Consider the following 23,284-nt stretch of genomic DNA (forward strand, 5'->3'; position numbering starts at 1 on the left):
ATCTGCATGCTTGTTCAGGGTCTATGGGTAAAAGTATCAGGCTACTTTCCTATATACAGCGTTGCTTCGTGTCACGGTACGTTCCCCTGCCGCTCCCCCATCGCTGTGGCCATTAGTCTCTATTAGACTGGACACATACGCCCAGTGTGACACGATGCCGTGGAAGTGGTAACGACAACACAGGAAAAACAGACTCTGCAGTGTGTAGCCGAGAGGTACCACGTGACAGGTGTTTGCATTGGAGTCTATGGCACACAACAATCTATTTTGATTCTTGCGGTTGCAGTGCTGCGTCCCTGCACCGATTAGAGGGAAAACAGTGACATACTTCCTGTCCAGCTTGGGGGCGGAGCTATGCATATAAACCTGTCTGCGCACCCTGCCACAAAGCAGTGTGCATGAGGCAATGGTGTAGTGCGATTGTCCTGCCCCGGGTTCTTCTGCCGCAGGACAATCGCACCACAGCATGTGTAAAATTAGCCTCAGAAATACAAGAACAGGAGGACAGCCAGGCAATATGCATTGTTTAAAAGGAAACCAATATGGCAACCTCTATATCCCTCTAACTTCAGGTGTGCTTTTAAGCATACTTAAAGACAACCAGAGACGTTGGAAAAAAGCTTTTATACATACCTGGGGCTTCCTCCAGCCCCATAAGCCTGGACCGCTCCCACGCCGCCGTCCTACGCTGCCTCTATCCGCCGGTACTGGGTCCCGTACTTTCGGCCAGTCGACGCAAGCGCAGTGCGTCACTTGCGGCAGACGAGGCCAGTTGTACGCAAGAGCAGGGACTCCTCCATATCCTTACGCATGCGCCTCCATACTACGCAGGCGCATGCGTAAGGATTTGGAGGGAGTCCCTGCTCTTGCATACAATTGGCCGCTTCCGCCGGAAGTGACAGGACCTGCGATAGAGGCAGCGGAGGACGGCGGCGTGGGAGCGATCCAGGCTTATGGGGCTGGAGGAAGCCCCAGGTATGTATAAAAGCTTTTTCATTTTTTCAGTACTGTTCATCTCTGGTTCCCTTTAAAGGGAATCTTAAGTGAGATTTAAAAATGCAGTTTTACTTACCTGGGGCTTCTACCAGCCCCCTACAGTCAGCCTGCCCACGCCAGTATCTAGGATGCTCCGGTCCCTCACCATGGCTCAGTTTCGCTTTTGGCGAAGATAGGCCACTGCGCGTCCTCGTTCGTGCTCCCAGTGCCGGGTGTGTCCTGCACAAGCGCAGTAGAATTTTTCTCGTACTGCACCTTCGCAGGAATCTCCCGGCAACGGGAGCGTGAACGAGGACGCGCGCTGTCAGGGCCATGCAGGCAGAGTTGCCAGCGACAGGCTCAGTTGCCGAAAGCGAAACTGAGCAGTGGTCGGGGACTGGAGGATCCTAGAGTATCTATACAAAAAATGTTAGAAATGCTCCCTACACGTTTGCACACTATTTTGTATTTTGCATAGTTGGACTGAGCAAATGCAGTTCAGGAAGTGCTTTTGTAAATTAAGAAATAACTGAGAATCCCCCATGAGGAGATGGACTAGCCCATATTTTGACTACTCATTTTAAGTGACAACAACATAGGAAGAAGTAATTAATAGAGCATTTTACTCTGGGCGAAATGTTCATTTTATATGTTTGTATTCAATCTCAGAGTTTTTCACGATCGTTGTCCTTTAATTGTTAGTTCACTAACACTTTAATACAGGAACACTGAGAAATATATATGTTGAAATCCAAATGCTGCATTTGTGTATTGGACTTGCAGGCTCTCTAGAAAAGTGAGAATTTGTTACTGACTTCCAAATGTCATTTTACTGTTTTTGTTTTTTTTCGACTTTCACAGGCCTTTTCTCAGTACTATCTCTCCAAGTCCAACACAAACACTGCAAAGAGTTATGAGCTGGAGACAAAAACGGAATTGTTGCACCAAGGTTCAGTATAAAACTTTCTTGGATACAGAGAGAGGGTTTCATGGCTGACCACAGTTACATAACTCTGTTTATTCCCTCCCCCAGGAGAGGAGAACGGAGAGGCCGGACAGAAGAAAGCTGTGTTACTGCTGAAGGAAGCAGAGGCCGGCGTGGGGGAGGAGAAACATGCTGTCTCTATCTGCACTATTCTAAGAAAGGCAAGTACGATTTTCTAAATCACTAAGGAATATGGCTGAGACGCAAGTTATGTATGCATAATAGTACTGTATGGTTTACAGGGATACTGATTTCCTGTTCCTCCATTGGCGCGTTTAAAGAGAACCTGAGACGGGTATTTGAAATCTTAAGAGACCACAGAGGCTTGTGCTCCTCCTGTGCCCTCCCCCCCCCCCCCCCTCCTATAAGAAGCGCTTGGCTAGTGACAATCTCCTTGTCGTAGCCTTCTATTTACCTTCTGTGTGTCAATCAATTCATGTCCCCGCTGCTGCCCGCCTCCTTTGAGCTTCCTCCAATTGGAAGCTAAGCCGCGACCCAGGAAGTACCTCCCAGGTCGTGGCTTAGCTTCCGATTGGAGGAAGCTCACAGGAGGCGGACAGGGGCGGGGGAGCATGCATTGAATGACATACAGAAGGTAAATAGATGGCTACGACAAGGAGACTGTCGCTAGCCGAGTCTTTTTACAGGAGGGCACAGCAGACCCAGGGGGGGGGGGGGGGGGGGGGGCGACTAGAGGCGCCAATACAGAGACACAGAGGCATGTCATTATGCACAGGTCATGCCTCTGTGGTCTCTTAAGATTTAAAATACCCGCCTCGGGTTCTCTTTAACGTTCCCATACATCCCGTATTTAATTCCTTTAAACAATACAAGTTGCCTGGCAGACCTGCTGATCTATTTGGCTGCAGTAGTATCTGTATCACCCAGAAACAAGCATGCAGCTAATCTTATCAGATCTGACAGAAGTGTCAGAAACACCAGATCTGCTGCATGCTTGTTAAAGGTTTATGGCTAAAATTATTAGGGGCAGGGGATCAGCAGGACAGCCAGGCAATGGGCATTGCTTTAATGAAAATGAAAATGTCAGCTTCCATATTCTCATCACTTCATTCAGGTTCCCTTTAAACGATACCCGAGGTGACATGTGATATGATGAGATAGACGTGTATGTACAGTGCCTAGCACATAACCGTGCTGCGTTCCTTTTTTTTATTTCTGTGCCTGAAAGAGTTACAAAATAAGGTATGCAAGTGACAATTTCTGTCCGGCTTGGGACCGGGTCGGAATATAGTGTAAACCTCACTGATAAGGAATTACAGCCATAAAACACTTGCCAGGCAGAAAATGGCTTCTGAGCGCAAAAAAATAAATAAAATAGGGCAACAGTTCATAGATTTTAGCTCTGGCATACTTCAATGCATGTGTCATAGAGGCCATGAAACAGGAAACACTTAAAAATTTGATTTAGATATAAAATAAAACTGTGGGATAACTAAAAAAAATAAAAAGACATTTTTAGGAGAAGAAGGATAGATACAATTGTTTCTCATCATTTTTTTTCACCTCGGATGTCCTTTAACGTGATTATAAAGAAAATATACATACCTGGGGCTTTCTCCAGCCCCCTCCGGCCTGATCACTCCCACGCTGTCCTCTTCTGCCTCTCCGTTCGCCCGCAACTGGCCCCAGAAAATCCTCCAGTCAGGGCCAGTTGCCGCAGGCGCAGTCCAAACAGGTGCGCTCCCCAGTAATTCTGCGCATATGCGCAGTTAGCCTCAGACAGGATGGTTTTCCAGGGGCGAATGGAGAGGCAGAATAGGACGCTGTGGGAGTGATCAGGCCGGAGGGGGCTGGAGAAAGCCTCAGGTAGGTATATTTTCTTTATAATCCCCCGTCTCAGGTTCCCTTTAAGATGTGCGCCAGTATATAGGCTTTATCAAATTGCAGGGAGGGGGGAATGCAAGTATATTCATATTCACTCTGGGAGGTTCCAAAGACTTCCACATGCTGCATTTTTGATGCAATACATTTGTGGGCTCCTTTTCAAGACAGTTATTTCCAATGCAGAGTGCAGGGTCCTGTGCTGCATGCATTTGTGTTGTGAACCAGCCATTTGTATATAATTCTCCGCCTACGAGGACTATAATGCTTTGATCCATGCTCTTTCCCTTTCTGCAGATCTGGGTGATGGCTTTGACTATTGTTCTGACGTTTGGCGTGACGCTGTCCGTGTTCCCAGCAATAACTGCTAAAGTTAGCACCAATTTGAGTGACAATGAAAAATGGGGTGAGTTTGTTGTACTTTTCCTTTGATCAACTTGATTATTTTGTAGGCTCTTTTATTAAGACAAGGGCTGTTTTTGTCTTTTTTTAGATACATTCTTTACACCTGTTTGCTGTTTCTTGGTATTTAACATCATGGACTGGATTGGCCGTAGCATTACCTCAAAAACTCTGTGGGTAAGTTTCTCCAGCCTCCCCCAATATCCACACTTACACGCTTATTTCGGTTAACATGTACCCGAAGCTTCACAAAATTAAAACAGTAAATACTTAAAGGGAGTCTGAAAGTCTGAAGCAATAAAAAAAACAACAAAAAAAACCAAAACACTTGCCTAAAGAGAAGGAAGGCTCTGGGTCCTATAGAGCCTCCCGCTCTGCTCCCAGTCCCCTTGTTCCACCGCTGGCTCCCCTGTTGCGGTAGTCTCCGGGAGCCTGAGTGCTCCCAAAGACGAGCCTCTCCGTACTGCGCATGCAGGAGCGCGCTTTCTTGCGCATGCGCCGTACGGAGCTACATGTCTTCTGGAGCACTCAGGCTCCCGAAGACTTCCAAAGCCTCCCACAGCAGGAGATTTGAACGGAGGAGCCTGCGGTGGAACGTAGAGACCAGGAGAGGAACAGGAAGGTTCTATAGGACCCAGAGCCTTCCCTCTCCTTAGGTAAGTATCTTTTTTTGAAAAAAAAAAAAGTTGCTTCAGACTCACTTCAAGAGGAGGCAATCCTCTGGTTCCTATAGTATAGAGCAGTGCTGTCCAACTGGCGGCCCGCGGGCCGCATCCGGCCCGCCAGGCCACCTGCTGCGGCCCGCTCGTCTCCCTGGGATGCAGGCATGGCTTGCGCTATGGGCGCCATGCCTGCTCCCTCTTATTGTGTCCCCGCTGGCCTCTCCGGTGTCCCCGCTGGCCTCTCCTATGTCCCCCTGCTGCCGCTGCCTCTCCTATGTCCCCCCGCTGCCGCTGCCTCACAGATCAGACCTCACAGATCGCGGCGACTGATGTAAACAGAGGGCGCATGGTACCCGCACGGAGTACGTCACATGCGGAAGTGAATCATTAGTCACTTCCGCATGTGACGTTCTGCCGCGGGGGTGTCATGCGCGCGCTCTGCTTGCTTCAGTCGCCGCGATCTGTGAGGTCTGATCTGTGAGGCAGCAGCGGCATCGTCAGCGGGGACACCGGAGAGGCCAGCGGGGACACCGGAGAGGCCAGCGGGGACACAGGAGAGGCCAGCCCCAGAGGTAACGGGCTCGCTACTGGTGGGGGCACCTGTCACTAGCTGGGGGGGCTCCTGTCACTATCTAACTGGGGGGGCTCCTGTCATTATCTAACTGGGGGGGCACCTGTCACTATCTAACTGGGGGGGCTCCTGTCACTATCTAACTGGGCGGGCTCCTGTCACTATCTAACTGGGGGGGCACCTGTCACTATCTAACTGGGGGGGCACCTGTCACTATCTAACTGGGGGGGCTCCTGTCACTATCTAACTGGGGGGGCACCTGTCACTATCTAACTGGGGGGGCTCCTGTCACTATCTAACTGGGGGGGCACCTGTCACTATCTAACTGGGGGGGCACCTGTCACTATCTAACTGGGGGGGCACCTGTCACTATCTAACTGGGGGGGCTCCTGTCACTATCTAACTGGGGGGGCTCCTGTCACTATCTAACTGGGGGGGCTCCTGTCACTATCTAACTGGGGGGGCACCTGTCACTATCTAACTGGGGGGGCTCCTGTCACTATCTAACTGGGGGGGCACCTGTCACTATCTAACTGGGGCGGGGGACACCTGTCACTATCTAGCTGGGGGGGACACCTGTCACTATCTAGCTGGGGGGCACCTGTCACTATCTAAGTGGGGGGCACCTGTCACTATCTAAGTGGGGGGCACCTGTCACTATCTAAGTGGGGGGCACCTGTCACTATCTAAGTGGGGGGCACCTGTCACTAAAGGGGCATTCTGCTTATTTATGTGAAATGCTGTCTATTTATGTGCCTCATGACTGCTGAATTTGTCTTGTTGGGGGCCTCATGATTTGTTGGGGGCATCACGATTGCTAAATTTGTCTTGTTGGGGGCCTCAAGATTGCTGAATGTGTCTTGTTGGGGGCCTCATGATTTTTTGGGGGCCTCATGATTGCTAAATTTGTCTTGTTGGGGGCATCATGATTGCTGAATTTGTCTTGTTGGGGGCCTCATGATTTGTTGGGGGCCTCATGATTGCTGAATTTGTCTTGTTGGGGGTCACATGATTGCGAACTGTGAGACTATGGAAAAGCTGAATCGTCATCATGAGACAATAGCATTAAACCTACTTTTTTAGCTTTTTAAAACGGAAAATAAAACTGGGAGGTTCTAAAAAAAAACCCACATTTTTCAGGAGTAGGATGGATGAAATTGTTTATCTTCACAGTTTATTTTCAACTTGGATTTTCCATAATGTTCATGTATGAGTTAAAACGTTTGTATGTAGTTTAAATTGCTGTTGCCACTTTGCGATAAGTGACTTTTGGGTTGCAGTTTGGACACTCGGCCTCCAAAAGGTTCACCACCACTATCCTAATCTAATGTCCCACATTGCTAAGTTCATGTAAATTTGTCTCCACCCGTGGCCACACCCGCATTCTGGTCCATGGCCACACCCATTTTTACGCGCGCCGCTCAATGGTACCCTCGTGTTTTCTACTTCACTATTATTTTAAATTGCATTTTGTGCAAAGTGCTGCCAATCTAATTATCCTTTAATTGCATTTTTTCCGGGGGGGGTGGGGGGCCTGCGGCTCAAGCAAGAACCTTCGGCCCTCCACCATGGGGTCTGAAAAAAAAATGGCCCTCCATGCCCATGAAGTTGGACAGCACTGGTATAGAGGCTTCCCAGGCCTTCCTCTGGTTCCCCTGTCACCAGGTGTGTACTCCCCAAATATTGCCGACAAGGGCTTGTTGGTAGAGTGCTTTATTAGAAGCACCACTTATAGTGGGCGGGGTCTCCCTCTCCCCTCCAGTTCCTGTGGAATGGATTTCACAGGATGAAACACATTCCTTCCACATTCTGGTCATGCTGACATGAATGAGTCACACAATTTTGGCAGGTTTGTCAGCTGCACATTCATGCTACAAATCTCCCATTCTGACACATTCACTCCCTGGCTGACACAAGCCATGTATGGATTTATGCTGCTGACTCCTAACGTACATTTTTGGTCAGAAACACCTGATATGCTGCATGCTTGTTCAGGGGCTATGGCTAAAAGAGTTAGAGGCTGTCCCCCTGGCAGGCACAAAAGTGATCCGCTGTCTTGACAGCCGATCACGCTGATTGGCTGGTGGGGGGAGGGAGGGAAAAAAATACATTAAAGAATAGTTAAATTTATTTAAAAAAAAATAATCAAATAAATATTTTAAAAAAAACAACACCCTAGCAGTGATCAAACCCCACCAACAGAGAGCTCTGTTGGTGGGGAGAAAAGGGGGGCGGGGGAATCACTTGTGTGCTGAGTTGTGCGGCCCTGCAGCAAGCCCTTAACCACTTAAGGACCGCCCCCAGCCGATGGGCGGCGGCAAAGTCCGGGCCCAAACGACCGCAATACGCCCATCGGCGGGGGCGGCTGCGGGAGTGGCTATGCGGCGATCGCGTCATTTGTGACGCGATCAGCCGCCGGGGACTGGCTCCGCCCACCGCTCGCTGTAACCCGCCGGCCGTTCTGAAGCGCCGGCGGGTTACTAGCTGCCCGATCGCCGCACGGAAAGTGTATAATAGGCTTTGTAATGTATACAAAGCCTATTATACTGGCTGCCTCCTGCCCTGGTGGTCCCAGTGTCCGAGGGACCACCAGGGCAGGCTGCAGCCACCCTAGTCTGCACCCAAGCACACTGATTCCTCCCCCCTGCCCCCTGATCGCCCACAGCACCCCTCAGACCCCCCCCCCCCCCCTGCCCACCTCCCAGACCACTGTTTGCACCCAATCACCCCCCTAATCACCCATCAATCACTCCCTGTCACTATCTGTCAACGCTATTTTTTTTTTAGTCCCTAATCTGCCCCCTACTCCCTCCTGATCACCCCCCCACCCCTCAGATTCTCCCCAGACCCCCCCCCCCCCGTGTACTGTATGCATCTATCCCCCCTGATCACCTGTCAATCACCCGTCAATCACCCCCTGTCACTGCCACCCATCAATCAGCCCCTAACCTGCCCCTTGCGGGCAATCTGATCACCCACCCACACCAATAGATCGCCCGCAGATCCGACATCAGATCACCTCCCAAATGCAGTGTTTACATCTCTTCTCTCCTCTAAACACCCACTAATTACCCATCAATCACCCATCAATCACCCCCTATCACCACCTGTCACTGTTACCCATCAGATTAGACCCTAATCTGCCCCTTGCGGGCACCCAATCACCCGCCCACACGCTCAGATTGCCCTCAGACCCCCCCTTATCAATTCGCCAGTGCAATATTTACATCTGTTATTCCCTGTAATAACCCACTGATCACCTGTCAATCACCCATCAATCACCCCCTGTCACTGCCACCCATCAATCACCCCCTGGCACTGCCACCCATCAATCAAAAATACATTAAAGAATAGTTAAATTTATTTAAAAAAAAATAATCAAATAAATATTAAAAAAAACAACAACACCCTAGCAGTGATCAAACCCCACCAACAGAGAGCTCTGTTGGTGGGGAGAAAAGGGGGGCGGGGGAATCACTTGTGTGCTGAGTTGTGCGGCCCTGCAGCAAGCCCTTAACCACTTAAGGACCGCCCCCAGCCGATGGGCGGCGGCAAAGTCCAGGCCCAAACGACCGCAATACGCCCATCGGCGGGGGCGGCTGCGGGAGTGGCTATGCGGCGATCGCGTCATTTGTGACGCGATCAGCCGCCGGGGACTGGCTCCGCCCACCGCTCGCTGTAACCCGCCGGCCGTTCGGAAGCGCCGGCGGGTTACTAGCTGCCCGATCGCCGCACGGAAAGTGTATAATAGGCTTTGTAATGTATACAAAGCCTATTATACTGGCTGCCTCCTGCCCTTGTGGTCCCAGTGTCCGAGGGACCACCAGGGCAGGCTGCAGCCACCCTAGTCTGCACCCAAGCACACTGATTCCTCCCCCCTGCCCCCTGATCGCCCACAGCACCCCTCAGACCCCCCCCCCTGCCCACCTCCCAGACCACTGTTTGCACCCAATCACCCCCCTAATCACCCATCAATCACTCCCTGTCACTATCTGTCAACGCTATTTTTTTTTTTAGTCCCTAATCTGCCCCCTACTCCCTCCTGATCACCCCCCCACCCCTCAGATTCTCCCCAGACCCCCCCCGTGTACTGTATGCATCTATCCCCCCTGATCACCTGTCAATCACCTGTCAATCACCCGTCAATCACCCCCTGTCACTGCCACCCATCAATCAGCCCCTAACCTGCCCCTTGCGGGCAATCTGATCACCCACCCACACCAATAGATCGCCCGCAGATCCGACATCAGATCACCTCCCAAATGCAGTGTTTACATCTCTTCTCTCCTCTAAACACCCACTAATTACCCATCAATCACCCATCAATCACCCCCTATCACCACCTGTCACTGTTACCCATCAGATTAGACCCTAATCTGCCCCTTGCGGGCACCCAATCACCCGCCCACACGCTCAGATTGCCCTCAGACCCCCCCTTATCAATTCGCCAGTGCAATATTTACATCTGTTATTCCCTGTAATAACCCACTGATCACCTGTCAATCACCCATCAATCACCCCCTGTCACTGCCACCCATCAATCACCCCCTGTCACTGCCACCCATCAATCAGCCCCTAACCTGCCCCTTGCGGGCAATCTGATCACCCACCCACACCAATAGATCGCCCGCAGATCCGACATCAGATCACCTCCCAAATGCAGTGTTTACATCTCTTCTCTCCTCTAAACACCCACTAATTACCCATCAATCACCCCCTATCACCACCTGTCACTGTTACCCATCAGATTAGACCCTAATCTGCCCCTTGCGGGCACCCAATCACCCGCCCACACGCTCAGATTGCCCTCAGACCCCCCCCTTATCAATTCGCCAGTGCAATATTTACATCTGTTATTCCCTGTAATAACCCACTGATCACCTGTCAATCACCCATCAATCACCCCCTGTCACTGCCACCCATCAATCACCCCCTGGCACTGCCACCCATCAATCAGCCCCTAACCTGCCCCTTGCGGGCAATCTGATCACCCACCCACACCAATAGATCGCCCGCAGGTCCGACATCAGATCACCTCCCAAGTGCAGTGTTTACATCTCTTCTTTCCTCTAAACACCCACTAATCACCCATCAATCACCCCCTATCACCACCTGTCACTGTTACCCATCAGATTAGACCCTAATCTGCCCCTAGGGCACCCAATCACCCGCCCACACCTCAGAACGCCCTCAGACCCCAGCCCTGATCTCCTCGCCAGTGCATTGCTTGCATCTATTTCCCCCCTCTAATCACACCTTGAGACACCCATCAATCACCTCCTGTCACCCCCTAGCACACCTACCCATCAGATCAGGCCCTAATTTGCCCCGTGTGGGCTCCTGATCACTCGGCCAAACCCTCAGATCCCCCTCAGACCCCATTCCGATCACCTCCCCAGTGCATTGATTGCATCTATTTTCCCCTCTAACCGCCCCCTGAGACACCCATCAATCACCTCCTGTCACCCCCCTAGCACTCCTATCCATCAGAACAGGCCTAATACATCCTGTCATCTAAGAGGCCACCCTGCTTATGACCGGTTCCACAAAATTTGCCCCCTCATAGACCACCTGTCATCAAAATTTGCAGATGCTTATACCCCTGAACAGTCATTTTGAGGCATTTGTTTTCTAGACTACTCCTCGCGGTTTAGGGCCCCTAAAATGCCAGGGCAGTATAGGAACCCCACAAGTGACCCCATTTTAGAAAGAAGACACCCCAAGGTATTCTGTTAGGTGTATGATGAGTTCATAGAAGATTTTATTTTTTGTCAAAAGTTAGCGGAAATTGGATTTTTATTGTTTTTTTCACAAAGTGTCATTTTTCACTAACTTGTGACAAAAAATAAAATCTTCTACGAACTCACCATACCCCTAACGGAATACCTTGGGGTGTCTTCTTTCTAAAATGGGGTCACTTGTGGGGTTCCTATACTGCCCTGGCATTTTAGGGGCCCTAAACCGTGAGAAGTAGTCTAGAAAACAAATGCCTCAAAATGACCTGTGAATAGGACGTTGGGCCCCTTAGCGCACCTAGGCTGCAAAAAAGTGTCACACATGTGGTATCGCCATACTCAGGAGAAGTAGTATAATGTGTTTTGTGGTGTAATTTTACACATACCCATGCTGGGTGGGAGAAATCTCTCTGTAAATGGACAATTGTATGTAAAAAAATTCAAAAATGTGTCATTTACAGAGATATTTCTCCCACCCAGCATGGTTATATGTAAAAATACACCACAAAACACATTATACTACTTCTTCTGAGTACGGCGATACCACATGTGTGACACTTTTTTGCAGCCTAACTGTGCTAAGGGGCCCAAAGTCCAATGAGTACCTTTAGGATTTCACAGGTCATTTTGAGACATTTGGGTTCAAGACTACTCCTCACGGTTTAGGGCCCCTAAAATGCCAGGGCAGTATAGGAACCCCACAAGTGACCCCATTTTGGAAAGACTACACCCCAAGGTATTCCGTTAGAAGTACGGTGAGTTCATAGAAGATTTTATTTTTTGTCACAAGTTAGCGGAAATTGATATGTATTGTTTTTTTTTCACAAAGTGTCATTTTCCGACAATTTGTGACAAAAAAAAAAAATCTTCTATGAACTCACCATACTCCTAACAGAATATCTTGGGGTGTCTTCTTTCTAAAATGGGGTCACTTGTGGGGTTCCTATACTGCCCTGGCATTTTAGGGGCCCTAAACCGTGAGGAGTAGTCTAGAAAACAAATGCCTCAAAATGACCTGTGAATAGGACGTTGGGCCCCTTAGCGCACCTAGGCTGCAAAAAAGTGTCACACATGTGGTATCGCCGTACTCAGAAGAAGTAGTATAATGTGTTTTGTGGTGTAATTTTACACATACCCATGCTGGGTGGGAGAAATCTCTCTGTAAATGGACAATTGTGTGTAAAAAAAATCAAATAATTGTCATTTACAGAGATATTTCTCCCACCCAGCATGGGTATGTGTAAAAATACACCCCAAAACACATTATAATACTTCTCCCGAGTACGGCGATACCACATGTGTGGCACTTTTTTGCACCCTAACTGCGCTAAGGGGCCCAAAGTCCAATGAGTACCTTTAGGATTTCACAGGTCATTTTGCGACATTTGGTTTCAAGACTACTCCTCACGGTTTAGGGCCCCTAAAATGCCAGGGCAGTATAGGAATCCCACAAATGACCCCATTTTAGAAAGAAGACACCCCAAGGTATTCCGTTAAGAGTACGGTGAGTTCATAGAAGATTTTATTTTTTGTCACAAGTTAGCGGAAAATGACACTTTGTGAAAAAAAAAATTAAAATCAATTTCTGCTAACTTGTGACAAAAAAATAAAATCTTCTATGAACTCACCATACTCCTAACGGAATACCTTGGGGTGTCTTCTTTCTAAAATGGGGTAATTTGTGGGGTTCCTATACTGTTCTGGCATTTTAGGGGCCCTAAACCGTGAGGAGTAGTCTTGAAACCAAATTTCTCAAAATGACCTGTGAAATCCTAAAGGTACTCATTGGACTTTGGGCCCCTTAGCGCAGTTAGGGTGCAAAAAAGTGCCACACATGTGGTATCGCCGTACTCAAGGAGAAGTAGTATAATGTGTTTTGGGGTGTATTTTTCCACATACCCATGCTGAGTGGGAGAAATATCTCTATAAATAGACAATTGTGTGTAAAAAAAAAAAAAAATTGTCATTTACGGAGATATTTCTCCCACCCAGCATGGGTATGTGTAAAAATACACCCCAAAACACATTATACTACTTCTCCTGAGTACGGCAATACCACATGTGTGGCACTTTTTTGAAGCCTAACTGCGCTAAGGGGCCCAAAGTCCAATGAGCATCTTTAGGCTTTACAGGGGTGCTTACAATTAGGCACCCCCCAAAATGCCAGGACAGTGAACACACCCCACAAATGACCCCATTTTGTAAAGTAGACACTTCAAGGTATTCAGAGAGGAGCATGGTGAGTCCGTGGCAGATTTCATTTTTTTTTGTCGCAAGTTAGAAGAAATGGAAACTTTTTTTTTTTCTTTTTTGTCAGAAAGTGTCATTTTCCGCTAACTTGTGACAAAAGTCAGAAAAGTCAGAGATGCTTGAAAATGGAAAAATTCACTTTTGGCACCATAGTTTGTAAACGCTATAACTTTTACCCAATCCAATAAATATACACTGAATGGTTTTTTTTTATCAAAGACATGTAGCAGAATAACTTTCGCGCTCAAATGTATAGGAAATTTTACTTTATTTGAAAAATGTCAGCACAGAAAGTTAAAAAAAATCATTTTTTTGCCAAAATTCATGTCTTTTTTGCTGAATATAATAAAAAGTAAAAATTGCAGGAGCAATCAAATAGCACCAAAAGAAAGCTGTATTAGTGACAAGAAAAGGAGGTAAAATTCATTTAGGTGGTAGGTTGTATGAGCGAGCAATAAACCGTGAAAGCTGCAGTGGTCTGAATGGAGAAAAAGGCTCTGGTCCTTAAGGGGCGAAAAGACTGTGGTCCTCAAGTGGTTAAAGCTGCAGTGGCCTATTTTGTTAAAAATGGCCTGGTCACTAGGGGGGTTAAAGACTGCAATCCTCCAGAGGTTAAAATGTAGTAAAAAGCAGAATGATAGGATTTGCAGACTTACGATGCATGGGGCTGCCCACTTTCCACTATAGCTGGGTACAGAATACGGCAGGGGCCAAAGAACGGGTTTACTATAACAGAAGTTCTACTATATCAGAGTTTGCTATACCAGGCGTTACTCCCATATACTTATAATGGAGCTTGGCCAGGACCTAGACATTTAGTTTACTATACTAGAAGTTTTACTATATCAGAGTTTACAGTAATGATATTATACTGTATTACCTCAAAGTAATGTCAAACAAACATGTCATAGCACAACTCTAGTGGGGTTGTTGTTTGCTCCCTCCACAACACCATAGTTGCCGTCTCCAGTGTTGTATGGTAACCCAATGCAACCTGCTTCCCATAGTTACAAGTGCTGAATAAATCATAGACTGCAATCTTCACATGTGATGTAACCCCACCTGTCTTGTCCTCTAACCAACAACACTGGTGGCCAAAAATCTTACTACAACTGTTACAGTTTTCTTCAGTGAGGAAAATGAATGCTAACTTGTGGGCAACCAGCGCCACCTTGTGGTTAGCTGGAAAAATGAACACGCTTTCACAGCTGTAACTGAAGAAGAAATGTGGGTTCAACGCCACTTTAAAGAGGAACTTTAAAAAAAAATCAGTCAATACATTGCAAAGTGAGAAGTTAAAATATAGAACATAGATCTAGAATTGATTGATACTTGTCATGTGATTCGTTCATGTTGTTTAATGCTCCGTGAGCCTGTAGGTCAGAAATGGAAGAAAAAAAAAACCAGCAGCAGCAGAAACTGGCCTTATCTACAAACACACCCATTAACAGTTAAATAGGCTAAACGTTATATATATATATATATATATATATATATATATATACAGACACACACACATACAAAACAAGACAAATAACATTTATATTGCACTTTTCTCCTGGCAGACTCAAAGGGCCTGATTCACAAAGCGGTGCTAACAGTTAGCACCCTGGTGAAAAGCCCTTTATCACGCCTAAACTCTGTTTAGGCATGATAAGTTTAGGTGTGATAAGTTTAAGCACCAACTGCGTTAGCACCGCAGTGCACAGTTGATCAAAAGTTTTGCGCTAGCAAAGTTTGGTGCACTTCGCATAGAGTTTAATGGCGCTGCTTTGCGTGCGGGACTTTGTGTGCGATCTAAACTTATCTAAACTTAGCATGCCTAAACTTATCACACCTAAACTTATCACACCTAAACTTATCACGCCTAAACTGGCTTTTCACCAGTGTGGTGCAAAGGTTATCACGCCTAAAGTATTTTAGGCGTGATAACTGAGTTATCACCGCTTTGTGAATCAGGCCCAAAGACTCATTATCCCCCACAATGTAATGAGGTTTACAGAGGTTCACAATATCCAGGGCCATGGTCATGACATAATACTGTGGGAGGGGTTTCACCTCCATATCAGCCTTACAGAGACACCCCCCCCCCCCCCACCCTTGCTGATCTATTTAAGAAAAGATGAAGATTTCTCCTGATAAAGGGGGTGTCGGCTACTAATCAGGATGAAGTTCAATCCTGGGTTAAAGTTCCTCTTTAAGTGTCAGTCAGTCATTTGTTTATAAATCCTGCTTTGCTTGTAAAAGGCTCCCTGATATGTATTTCAGTGTGAAGTTAATGGCCCTTAAAATGTATAAGCTATGGGCATATTTTTACTCACCCCTGGTTCCTACATGCGCCACATCAGCGGGAGCAGACAGTGTGATCTCTGCTCTGATGGTCCGGCTGTAACCGGGGCAGATGCATTACCCCCATAGGCTATATGGTGGAAGTCATCTGCCTGCCCGAGATTATCGCGGACTGCACAGAAGTGCCGTCGGATTACTGCAATGGATCCAATGCAGAGCGACAAGTGTGAATGCCTCCTATTTATAATATAGAAGCTGTTCACTGTCCGGTCCCTGTTCAAGTGGGAACAGAGCCTCAGTGTTCAGCTTTGTTGTTTCTCTCTCGGCGGGTGACGCCACATGGTGTCACATCCAGTGGGCATGTCCGCAATGGCGCACGCATGAACGCTTACAATAATCCACGTTCATGCTTACTAACGGGTGCTTGCAAAATTTGAAATTTGGTGCCCAAACACGGGCTTGTCTATAAAAGCCAGTCTCACTCTGCAGGAAGTGCTGTCAGTTCGTGCAGCTTTGGCCAGCTCAATCCTAGTACTCCGTCCGCTTGTTTCCTGATTGACTTCTCGTGTTTGACCCCTGGCTTGTTCCTGACCTTCGCTTGCTCTCCGCCTGTACCGACTTTTGGCTTGTTCTCTGGTTAAGTTGGTCTGCCGCCAGTCCTGACCCTTGGCTCGTCTCACATTCATGCTTGTCTGCTACCTGCCCTTGACCCCTGGCCTGTCCAACTACGAGTTCTACATTGCAGTGTCATTTGTTCTCCAAACCACTGTTAGGGTCTCTCTTAGTGCAACCTGGTGGGCACTAGGCAGAAAAAGTCCATCGTCCCTTGAAGGGGAACGCTGGTGAAGACCCGTGGTCACTTAGACTCTGTCTTCTTGGACACTCTCATCTCAGTGGGGAGGTCAACAATACACCTGATGAGTTATAACAGCATAACAGATTGTCAGCTCCTCAGAGGACAGTCAGTGTTATGATTATATACTCTGTAAAAAAATAAATAAATAAAAAATAAACTCTGTAAAGTGCTGCAAAAGATTTCAGCATTGGGTTTGGCTGTAGGTTAGTCCGTATGTTAGATGAAGGTTAGAGTGATTGAGGTTGACCCCGCTCAGATGAATGGTTCTGAGATTAGCGTTGCTATTTTTAGTGATTGATCTATATTTGTCTGCTGATGCACATGTCACAGTAAACACTACCTTGATGCTGACTGAATTGTGTGTTCTTTTAATAGCCTGGTCCAGACTGCAAATACATTCCGCTGATGGCTGCCAGTCGCTGTATCTTCATACCTCTGTTCATGTTCTGTAACATATATGACCGCTACTACCTCACCTCCTTCTTCCAAAACGATGCCTGGTTCATCATCTTCATGATCCTCTTTTCTCTCACCAATGGCTACTTCGTATCCCTCCCCATGTGCCTGGCACCCAAGTAAGTGCAGCTAGCTATCGTAACCGGGATATGAAATTTTTTTTTAAAGGATAAATAAACGAATGAAATAAACGATTATATCTATCTTCCCTCTCCTAATGACTTTTAAGATATTCCAAAGTTTTATTTTATGTTTAAATCTACTTTTTAAGTTTTAACTGTTTTATTGTTTTTTGCTCAATGACACAATCATTGAAGTATGCCAGAGCTAAAATATATGAACTATTGACCCTTTCCTGCTCTCAGAAGCCATTTTCTGCTAGGAAAGTGTTTTATAGTTGGAATTTCTTATCAGTGAGGGTCACACTGTAGTCACTTCCTGTCCTGAGTCAGGACTGAGTCAGCCACTGACATACCTGATATTTAACTCTTTCAGGCAGAGAAAGAAAAAAGGAACACAGCATAGTTATTTGTGTGCTAGGCACTGTACATACCCATGTCTATCTCATCATGTCACATGTCACCTCGAGTATCCTTTAATGGGCAAGACTTAGTCTTGTAAGAAAAAACGTAATTGCACTAATACAAAATCTTAATGCAAAAACTATGCAAATATAAAACATTTCACATGCACCATGTCAATAATGAATATATAAGAGAACCAAAAAAGGATTGACTCTTGGGTGCACGTGACATTTGGTATATATGAAAAAGCTTTGATATATACCAAAAATGTACATACAAACATATTGCATAAAATGCAATCCAACATTATAAAGTGCCTAGAAAATAGCCAGACTAACTGTGTGAAAATGGTGTGGGGCTGCAGTCCCCACACCTATAGGTAGCAGTCCAGAGATGTATCATCCATGTGCAGCTTGAGAAATTCTCCTAAAGAAAATGTATGCGTCCAAAGGGTGATAGTACTTGATAGTTCAATGAATGTGCTAAATTATCCAACACTTGCTGATGTGTGTAAAGTCAGCCCAAGGTGTTTTACTTTAAAATCTGTGCATGCACATAAAGATTATACTGTTCCCAATCGCAGAACAATCACTAATGCAGTCAGCCAGGCAATGCAGATCATAAAGTGACTTGGTAAGTATGATGAAGCAATATAGATTTCAGGACATGATCCTCGGCCAATTCCCAGTCGCAGAATGGCATATGGAACACACTTGGATAGTTCAACATGAATCAAGAACGATCCATCAGCAGGCGGATGCAAAGCGGCAAATGCAAGGCAGAAGCGTGCAGTAGAATAAAACACAGGTTAGTTACCCTTCATGAAGATCTTTAGGATGGGTAACTAACCTCCAATTCCATTCAATGTGAATAATAGAATGGTACTCCCAAGTAAGTGTTACTACACAGGCAAACACTGTGAGGCAGGTTGGGAGAGAAATCGCTCTCTGCAGTATAGGAAATTCGGGGTAACACCCCTCCACCAAGGGTGGATAATAGTGGCTGATATAATTGAAGAACAGAGTTGCCAACAAGTATAAAATATCTAGAAGGAGGTAGCAAATGGACAAAGAACAAAAACGTTATTTGAACAAAAACTCCAATGTGCAACGTGTTTCGCGGGGGACAACCTGCTTCCTCAGGCAATATAAGTTGGAGTGTCTGACAACCAGTCTCAATGAGCTTGGCGCCCCCCAGAGAACCCACTGGCTCAGACACTCCAACTTATGTTGCCTGAAGAAACGGGTTGTTTCCCGTAAAATGTGTCGCACATCGGAGTTTTTGTCCGAATAAAGTTTTTTTTTGTTTGAACGAGACTGTTTATGTTTTTTTTCAGAGGTGAGTCCACTACTTCCTACTTTTAGATCATTTTAACATATTTTATACTTTTTGGTGCCATTGTTTTTCAGTTGTATTTTTCTTTTCCAATAACTTTTATTGACATTAACAGAAAATCAAGCACAAAGGAAATGCCTGAAAGTAACAGCTAGTAAATATAACATCATGAAAAAACAGGTATAACATAGAATTGCCTAGAAATACCTAGATTACAATGGTTTAAGAAGAAGATCTACCTTAATAAAATGGACAAGTACACACTATAAACCAGAGTTATACTCCCAGGTAGTAGGTAGCAATATACGGTAATGAAGATTCCCATATTAAAAAGAAGACGTACAATATGGGAAAGGTAAGTTGTCATTGGGTGTGCTCATTAGCTTGCCGTGACAGGAGAGCCATATGAAGTAGCTCATCAAATCAATTCTTCAATTATATCAGCAAAAATATATGTTAGCTCTGAATGAACTGGTGTCTGTTTAAAGGGCTGGTTTGTCTATGTAGGGTCTTTTATTAATTTTGTCTCCCCTTTTGTAGGAAAGTGTTGCCCCACGAGAGTGAGACCACTGGCGCTCTGATGACCTTCTTCCTGGCACTGGGACTTTCACTGGGAGCTGCTTTATCTTTTGCCTTCAAGGAGCTGCTATAAGGATGCGATAAGGAGCTGGTGCTTGTCTATTCCAGCCTACATTCCCATTACTGGCTCCATTCTGCTGCTGCTGCTGTCACACATCTGTGATCGACAGTCAGGAGACAGCAGCTGCCAACGTGACATTCAGTTGTTTCTTGTTTACTGCTTGAGTTTGAACTTCACTTTTATAGGATTTTTTTATTATTGTTTTAGAATGTTGCTTTTATTTATCATTGCTGCTACCTTTTTTTATGTAGGGAACATAACGTATACATTAGGAAATAGAATCTACATAGGAGCCTCTTCACAGATAGACTTCTAGTGTATAGGAAGTGTATTTATCGGATTCAATAAGGATTCTCACCATGCTTTAGCACACAGTGATCAATTTACATACAATCTTCTAGCCTAACTCTAGCCAAAAATATTTCAGCTTGGGATAGCATGGAAACCAGACTCCAGCCCTGCTGTAATGGCTGCTTTATGGTTGAGAATAAGAGGAGTGCATAGATCCCTTGTGTTATCTATTACTGACAATGGCGTGTCCATGGCGTACCCAAGTCAGACATATTATGTATATATTATCTGAGAATTTTATTTAAGGTGAACTTTAAAGGGGAACTGAAGAGAGAGGTATATGGAGGCTGTCATGTTTATTTCCTTTTAGACAATACCAGTTGCCTGGCAGCCCTGCTGATCCTCTGCCTCTAATACTATTAGCCATAGCCCCTGAACAAGCATGCAGCAGATCAGGTGTTTCAGTGGCTCAGACTTATAAGTCTGATCTGACAAGACTGGCTGCATGCTTGTTTCTGGTTTTAATCAGATACTACTGCAGAGAAATAGACCAGCAGGGCTGCCAGGCAACTAGTATTGATTACAAGGAAATAAACATGACAGCCTCCATATACCTCTCTCTTCAGTTCCCCTTTAAGTTTTGAATAGCATGGGGAAGGGTGAAAGGCTTTATTAAAGCACCACTTTTGTGGAAATAAAATTTAAATTACATGTGTACAATTTTTTTTATTCTGACAGGTTTTGGATTAGTCCATCTCCTCATGAGCGATTCTCCGGGTTTTCTTTAGTGTTCGAAAGCATGGAACAGCAGTTGCTCAGTCCAGCTGCCAAAATAGTGTGCAAATGGCTAGAAAGACTGGCCAACAGCTCTAAATTGATCCTTTCCAGGGAGTGTTTTTAGTATAGGTCAGTGATCTGCAAACTCGGCTCTCCAGCTGTTAAGGAACTACAAGTCCCACAATGCATTTGCCTTTATGAATCATGACTGTAGCTGTCAGACTCCTGCAATGCATTGTGGGACTTGTAGTTCCTTAACAGCTGGAGAGCCAAGTTTGCAGATCACTGGGTAAAATAAAGGAGACACTGAAAATATTCCAAGAGGAGATGGACTAGTCCAAAACCTGTCAGATTTTTACTGCCTCCTGTAAGTGACTGCAACATAGGAGAAAATACATTTATAGAGCATTTTTATCTGAGAGAAATGTATATCTTGCAAAGTATGTATACACATGTATTTTAAATATTACAATTTTTCACAATAGTGGTCCCATAAGTGTTTATTTTTGTCTGTGTCCCTATTAAGGAGATATTCCTTCTCTTCAGTCCTTGTTGCAGTCAGCAGTTGGGCAGAAGCAAATTCTGATTAATTTTTTTTAGCCAGTATTTCTCAAAGGGACGCCTGTTACGTGGACATGGGACACTAACAAAAGTAAGATTCGATTGAGCTTCTAGCCCCTCCCCCAAACTTGTAAAAAAGAAATTTTCACTTCACTTTGTTTTTATAAGGGAAACTGTATATGTTTGTATAATAATTTTTTTAAAACGTATATGTTCTTGCAGTAAGTAAGCCATATTCTGATGACCGTGGTCTTTTTTTCTTTCTAGAAATCGTACTAGGAGTCTAAAGGGAAACTGGGCAGCTGACAGTTTTTTTTGTATTTATGGGTTAGCTTTCTAAACAAATGTATACATAAGGAAATTAAAGTAGTTAAAGGGATGTATTGTATATTATACTCTGTTCCCCTAACAGTATATTCAGATTGTAGCCTCCTGTCTTCATCTAGAAGTCACATATGTGGTCAGGGATTATGATAGGAAGAGTCTCAGGTTGGCCACTCACTATGCAATAGGTGAAGAGGCAGATTATGCTTTCCTTAATCAGGTACTGGTAGGTGTTAATCTGCACCTGTCTGTACTGTATTTGGAGGCCCTTAACTTAAAGTAAATAGGAACCGCATTTTTAAAAAAATGAAGCAAATACTTACCTAAGGAGAAGGAAGGCTCTGGGTCATATAGAGCCTTCCGTCTCCTCTCTCGGTGCCCTCTATCCTGTGCTGGCAGCTCCCCCCCCCCCCCCCCCCCCCCCCCGTTTCAATCCCCCGCCGAAAGGGTATTTAGAAGTCTTCGGGAGCTGGGTCCTCCCGAAGACATGCGGCTCCATACTGCACAGGCGTGAGCGTGCAAGAGAGCGTGCTTGTGCAGGTGCAGTACAGGGCCGCCCTTCTTCAGGAGCACTCGGGCTCCCTGAAGACTTCTGAAGCCTCCTTCGGCCGGGTAAAGCAGTATTTGACTAATTTAGTCAAATACTGGTACCGGGCGAGCCAGCACCGGAACGAGGGGACCAGGAGAGGAGCGGGAAAGCTATATAGGACCCAGAGCCTTCCCTCTCCTTGGGTAAGTATCTGTCTCATTTTTTCAAATGCAGTTCCCATTCACTTTAATTAAAGTGGACCTGAACTCTTGCACAGGACAGAAGGAAAACATAGAGAAATGCACCCTGTATGTATTTAGACAGTTTAGCCTTTCCAAACCCCCCTCATTTGTGTCTAATCACAAGTTGTAATTTGATCTATCCCCGTGTCAGCTGAATGCCATGGCAGATAAGCTTATTTGAAAGCACCGGCTGTTAACAATATGTCTGCTTCCATGAAAGCAGTGCTTGGTGGAATTTGCCTTCTAAAAAACGAAGGAAACTTGCAATAATTCAGCTAGAAGTGAACATTTGTGGTTACCCACAATGCACCACTACTGAGTATGCAAATTAACTCTTCGCCCCTGTAAGCCAGGCTAGCATCCAGAACCGCTGATGTATAACAAGCCTATAGCTTTAAATATTACACAGCCACATCAACCCCACATGTAGACAGCCTGTTTCCATGAAAGTAGGAAGTAGACACACTGCAGATTTATTGCAGGATTTGTATCAGCTGTAACAAAAGGTAAAAAGGTTACTATGCTGTTTTTTATCTTTCAGAGCAGAGATGAAGTTCTGAGTTCAGGTCCGCTTTAACAATACAGGAATATTTTGTCATGTTACAGAAAACAGAGAGTGCAGCCATTGTAAAATACATTTGTGGCTTACATAGGTCAATTCTTGGCCTCATCTAAAACTGACCTTCAGGAATATTTACTGCACTGCCATTCCAATGATCTACTCTTGTGGGTAGTTCACTCAATACAGGCATCTTGGATAAGGGGTTGAGAGAGAACTCATGGCCAGCGGTGATCTGCAGCATATAGCTGGGTACACACATACAATTATAGTCAGCCTCAGAGATCTGGAGTTAGTTTCTTGGACAACTATTTAGGGCCAAGTGTTGTACAAACGCATCACTAGCTAGCCTAGAGGCTAACAATGCACCTTTTGTTATGGTTGGGGGGTGGCAAAGTGTGGCGCACAACATAATGGCTTCTGGTGGGTATTGATAGGGTGGCTGTGTTAAAGATCTGTCCTGCCATATCTTCAGGTAA

At 45.7% G+C, this 23,284-nt stretch overlaps 1 protein-coding gene across 3 annotated transcripts in view; it reads left to right on the forward strand.

The window, feature by feature from the left end:
* The window catches only part of SLC29A2 (solute carrier family 29 member 2), a 107,915-nt gene extending 86,029 nt beyond the window's left edge, over window positions 1-21,886 (forward strand). For all 3 annotated transcript variants that reach the window (XM_068261237.1, XM_068261234.1, XM_068261236.1), the window contains exons 8-13: window positions 1,837-1,924; window positions 2,009-2,121; window positions 4,100-4,208; window positions 4,296-4,381; window positions 16,943-17,142; window positions 19,423-21,886. In XM_068261237.1, the coding sequence (XP_068117338.1) occupies window positions 1,837-1,924; window positions 2,009-2,121; window positions 4,100-4,208; window positions 4,296-4,381; window positions 16,943-17,142; window positions 19,423-19,534 (708 nt within the window). In that variant the 3' untranslated portion in view covers window positions 19,535-21,886. The remainder of the gene's footprint in view (window positions 1-1,836; window positions 1,925-2,008; window positions 2,122-4,099; window positions 4,209-4,295; window positions 4,382-16,942; window positions 17,143-19,422) is intronic.
* The last annotated feature ends 1,398 nt before the right edge of the window (window positions 21,887-23,284 follow it).

Source organism: Hyperolius riggenbachi, chromosome 11 (genome assembly GCF_040937935.1).
Source record: "Hyperolius riggenbachi isolate aHypRig1 chromosome 11, aHypRig1.pri, whole genome shotgun sequence".
NCBI classification, from domain to species: Eukaryota; Metazoa; Chordata; class Amphibia; order Anura; family Hyperoliidae; genus Hyperolius; species Hyperolius riggenbachi.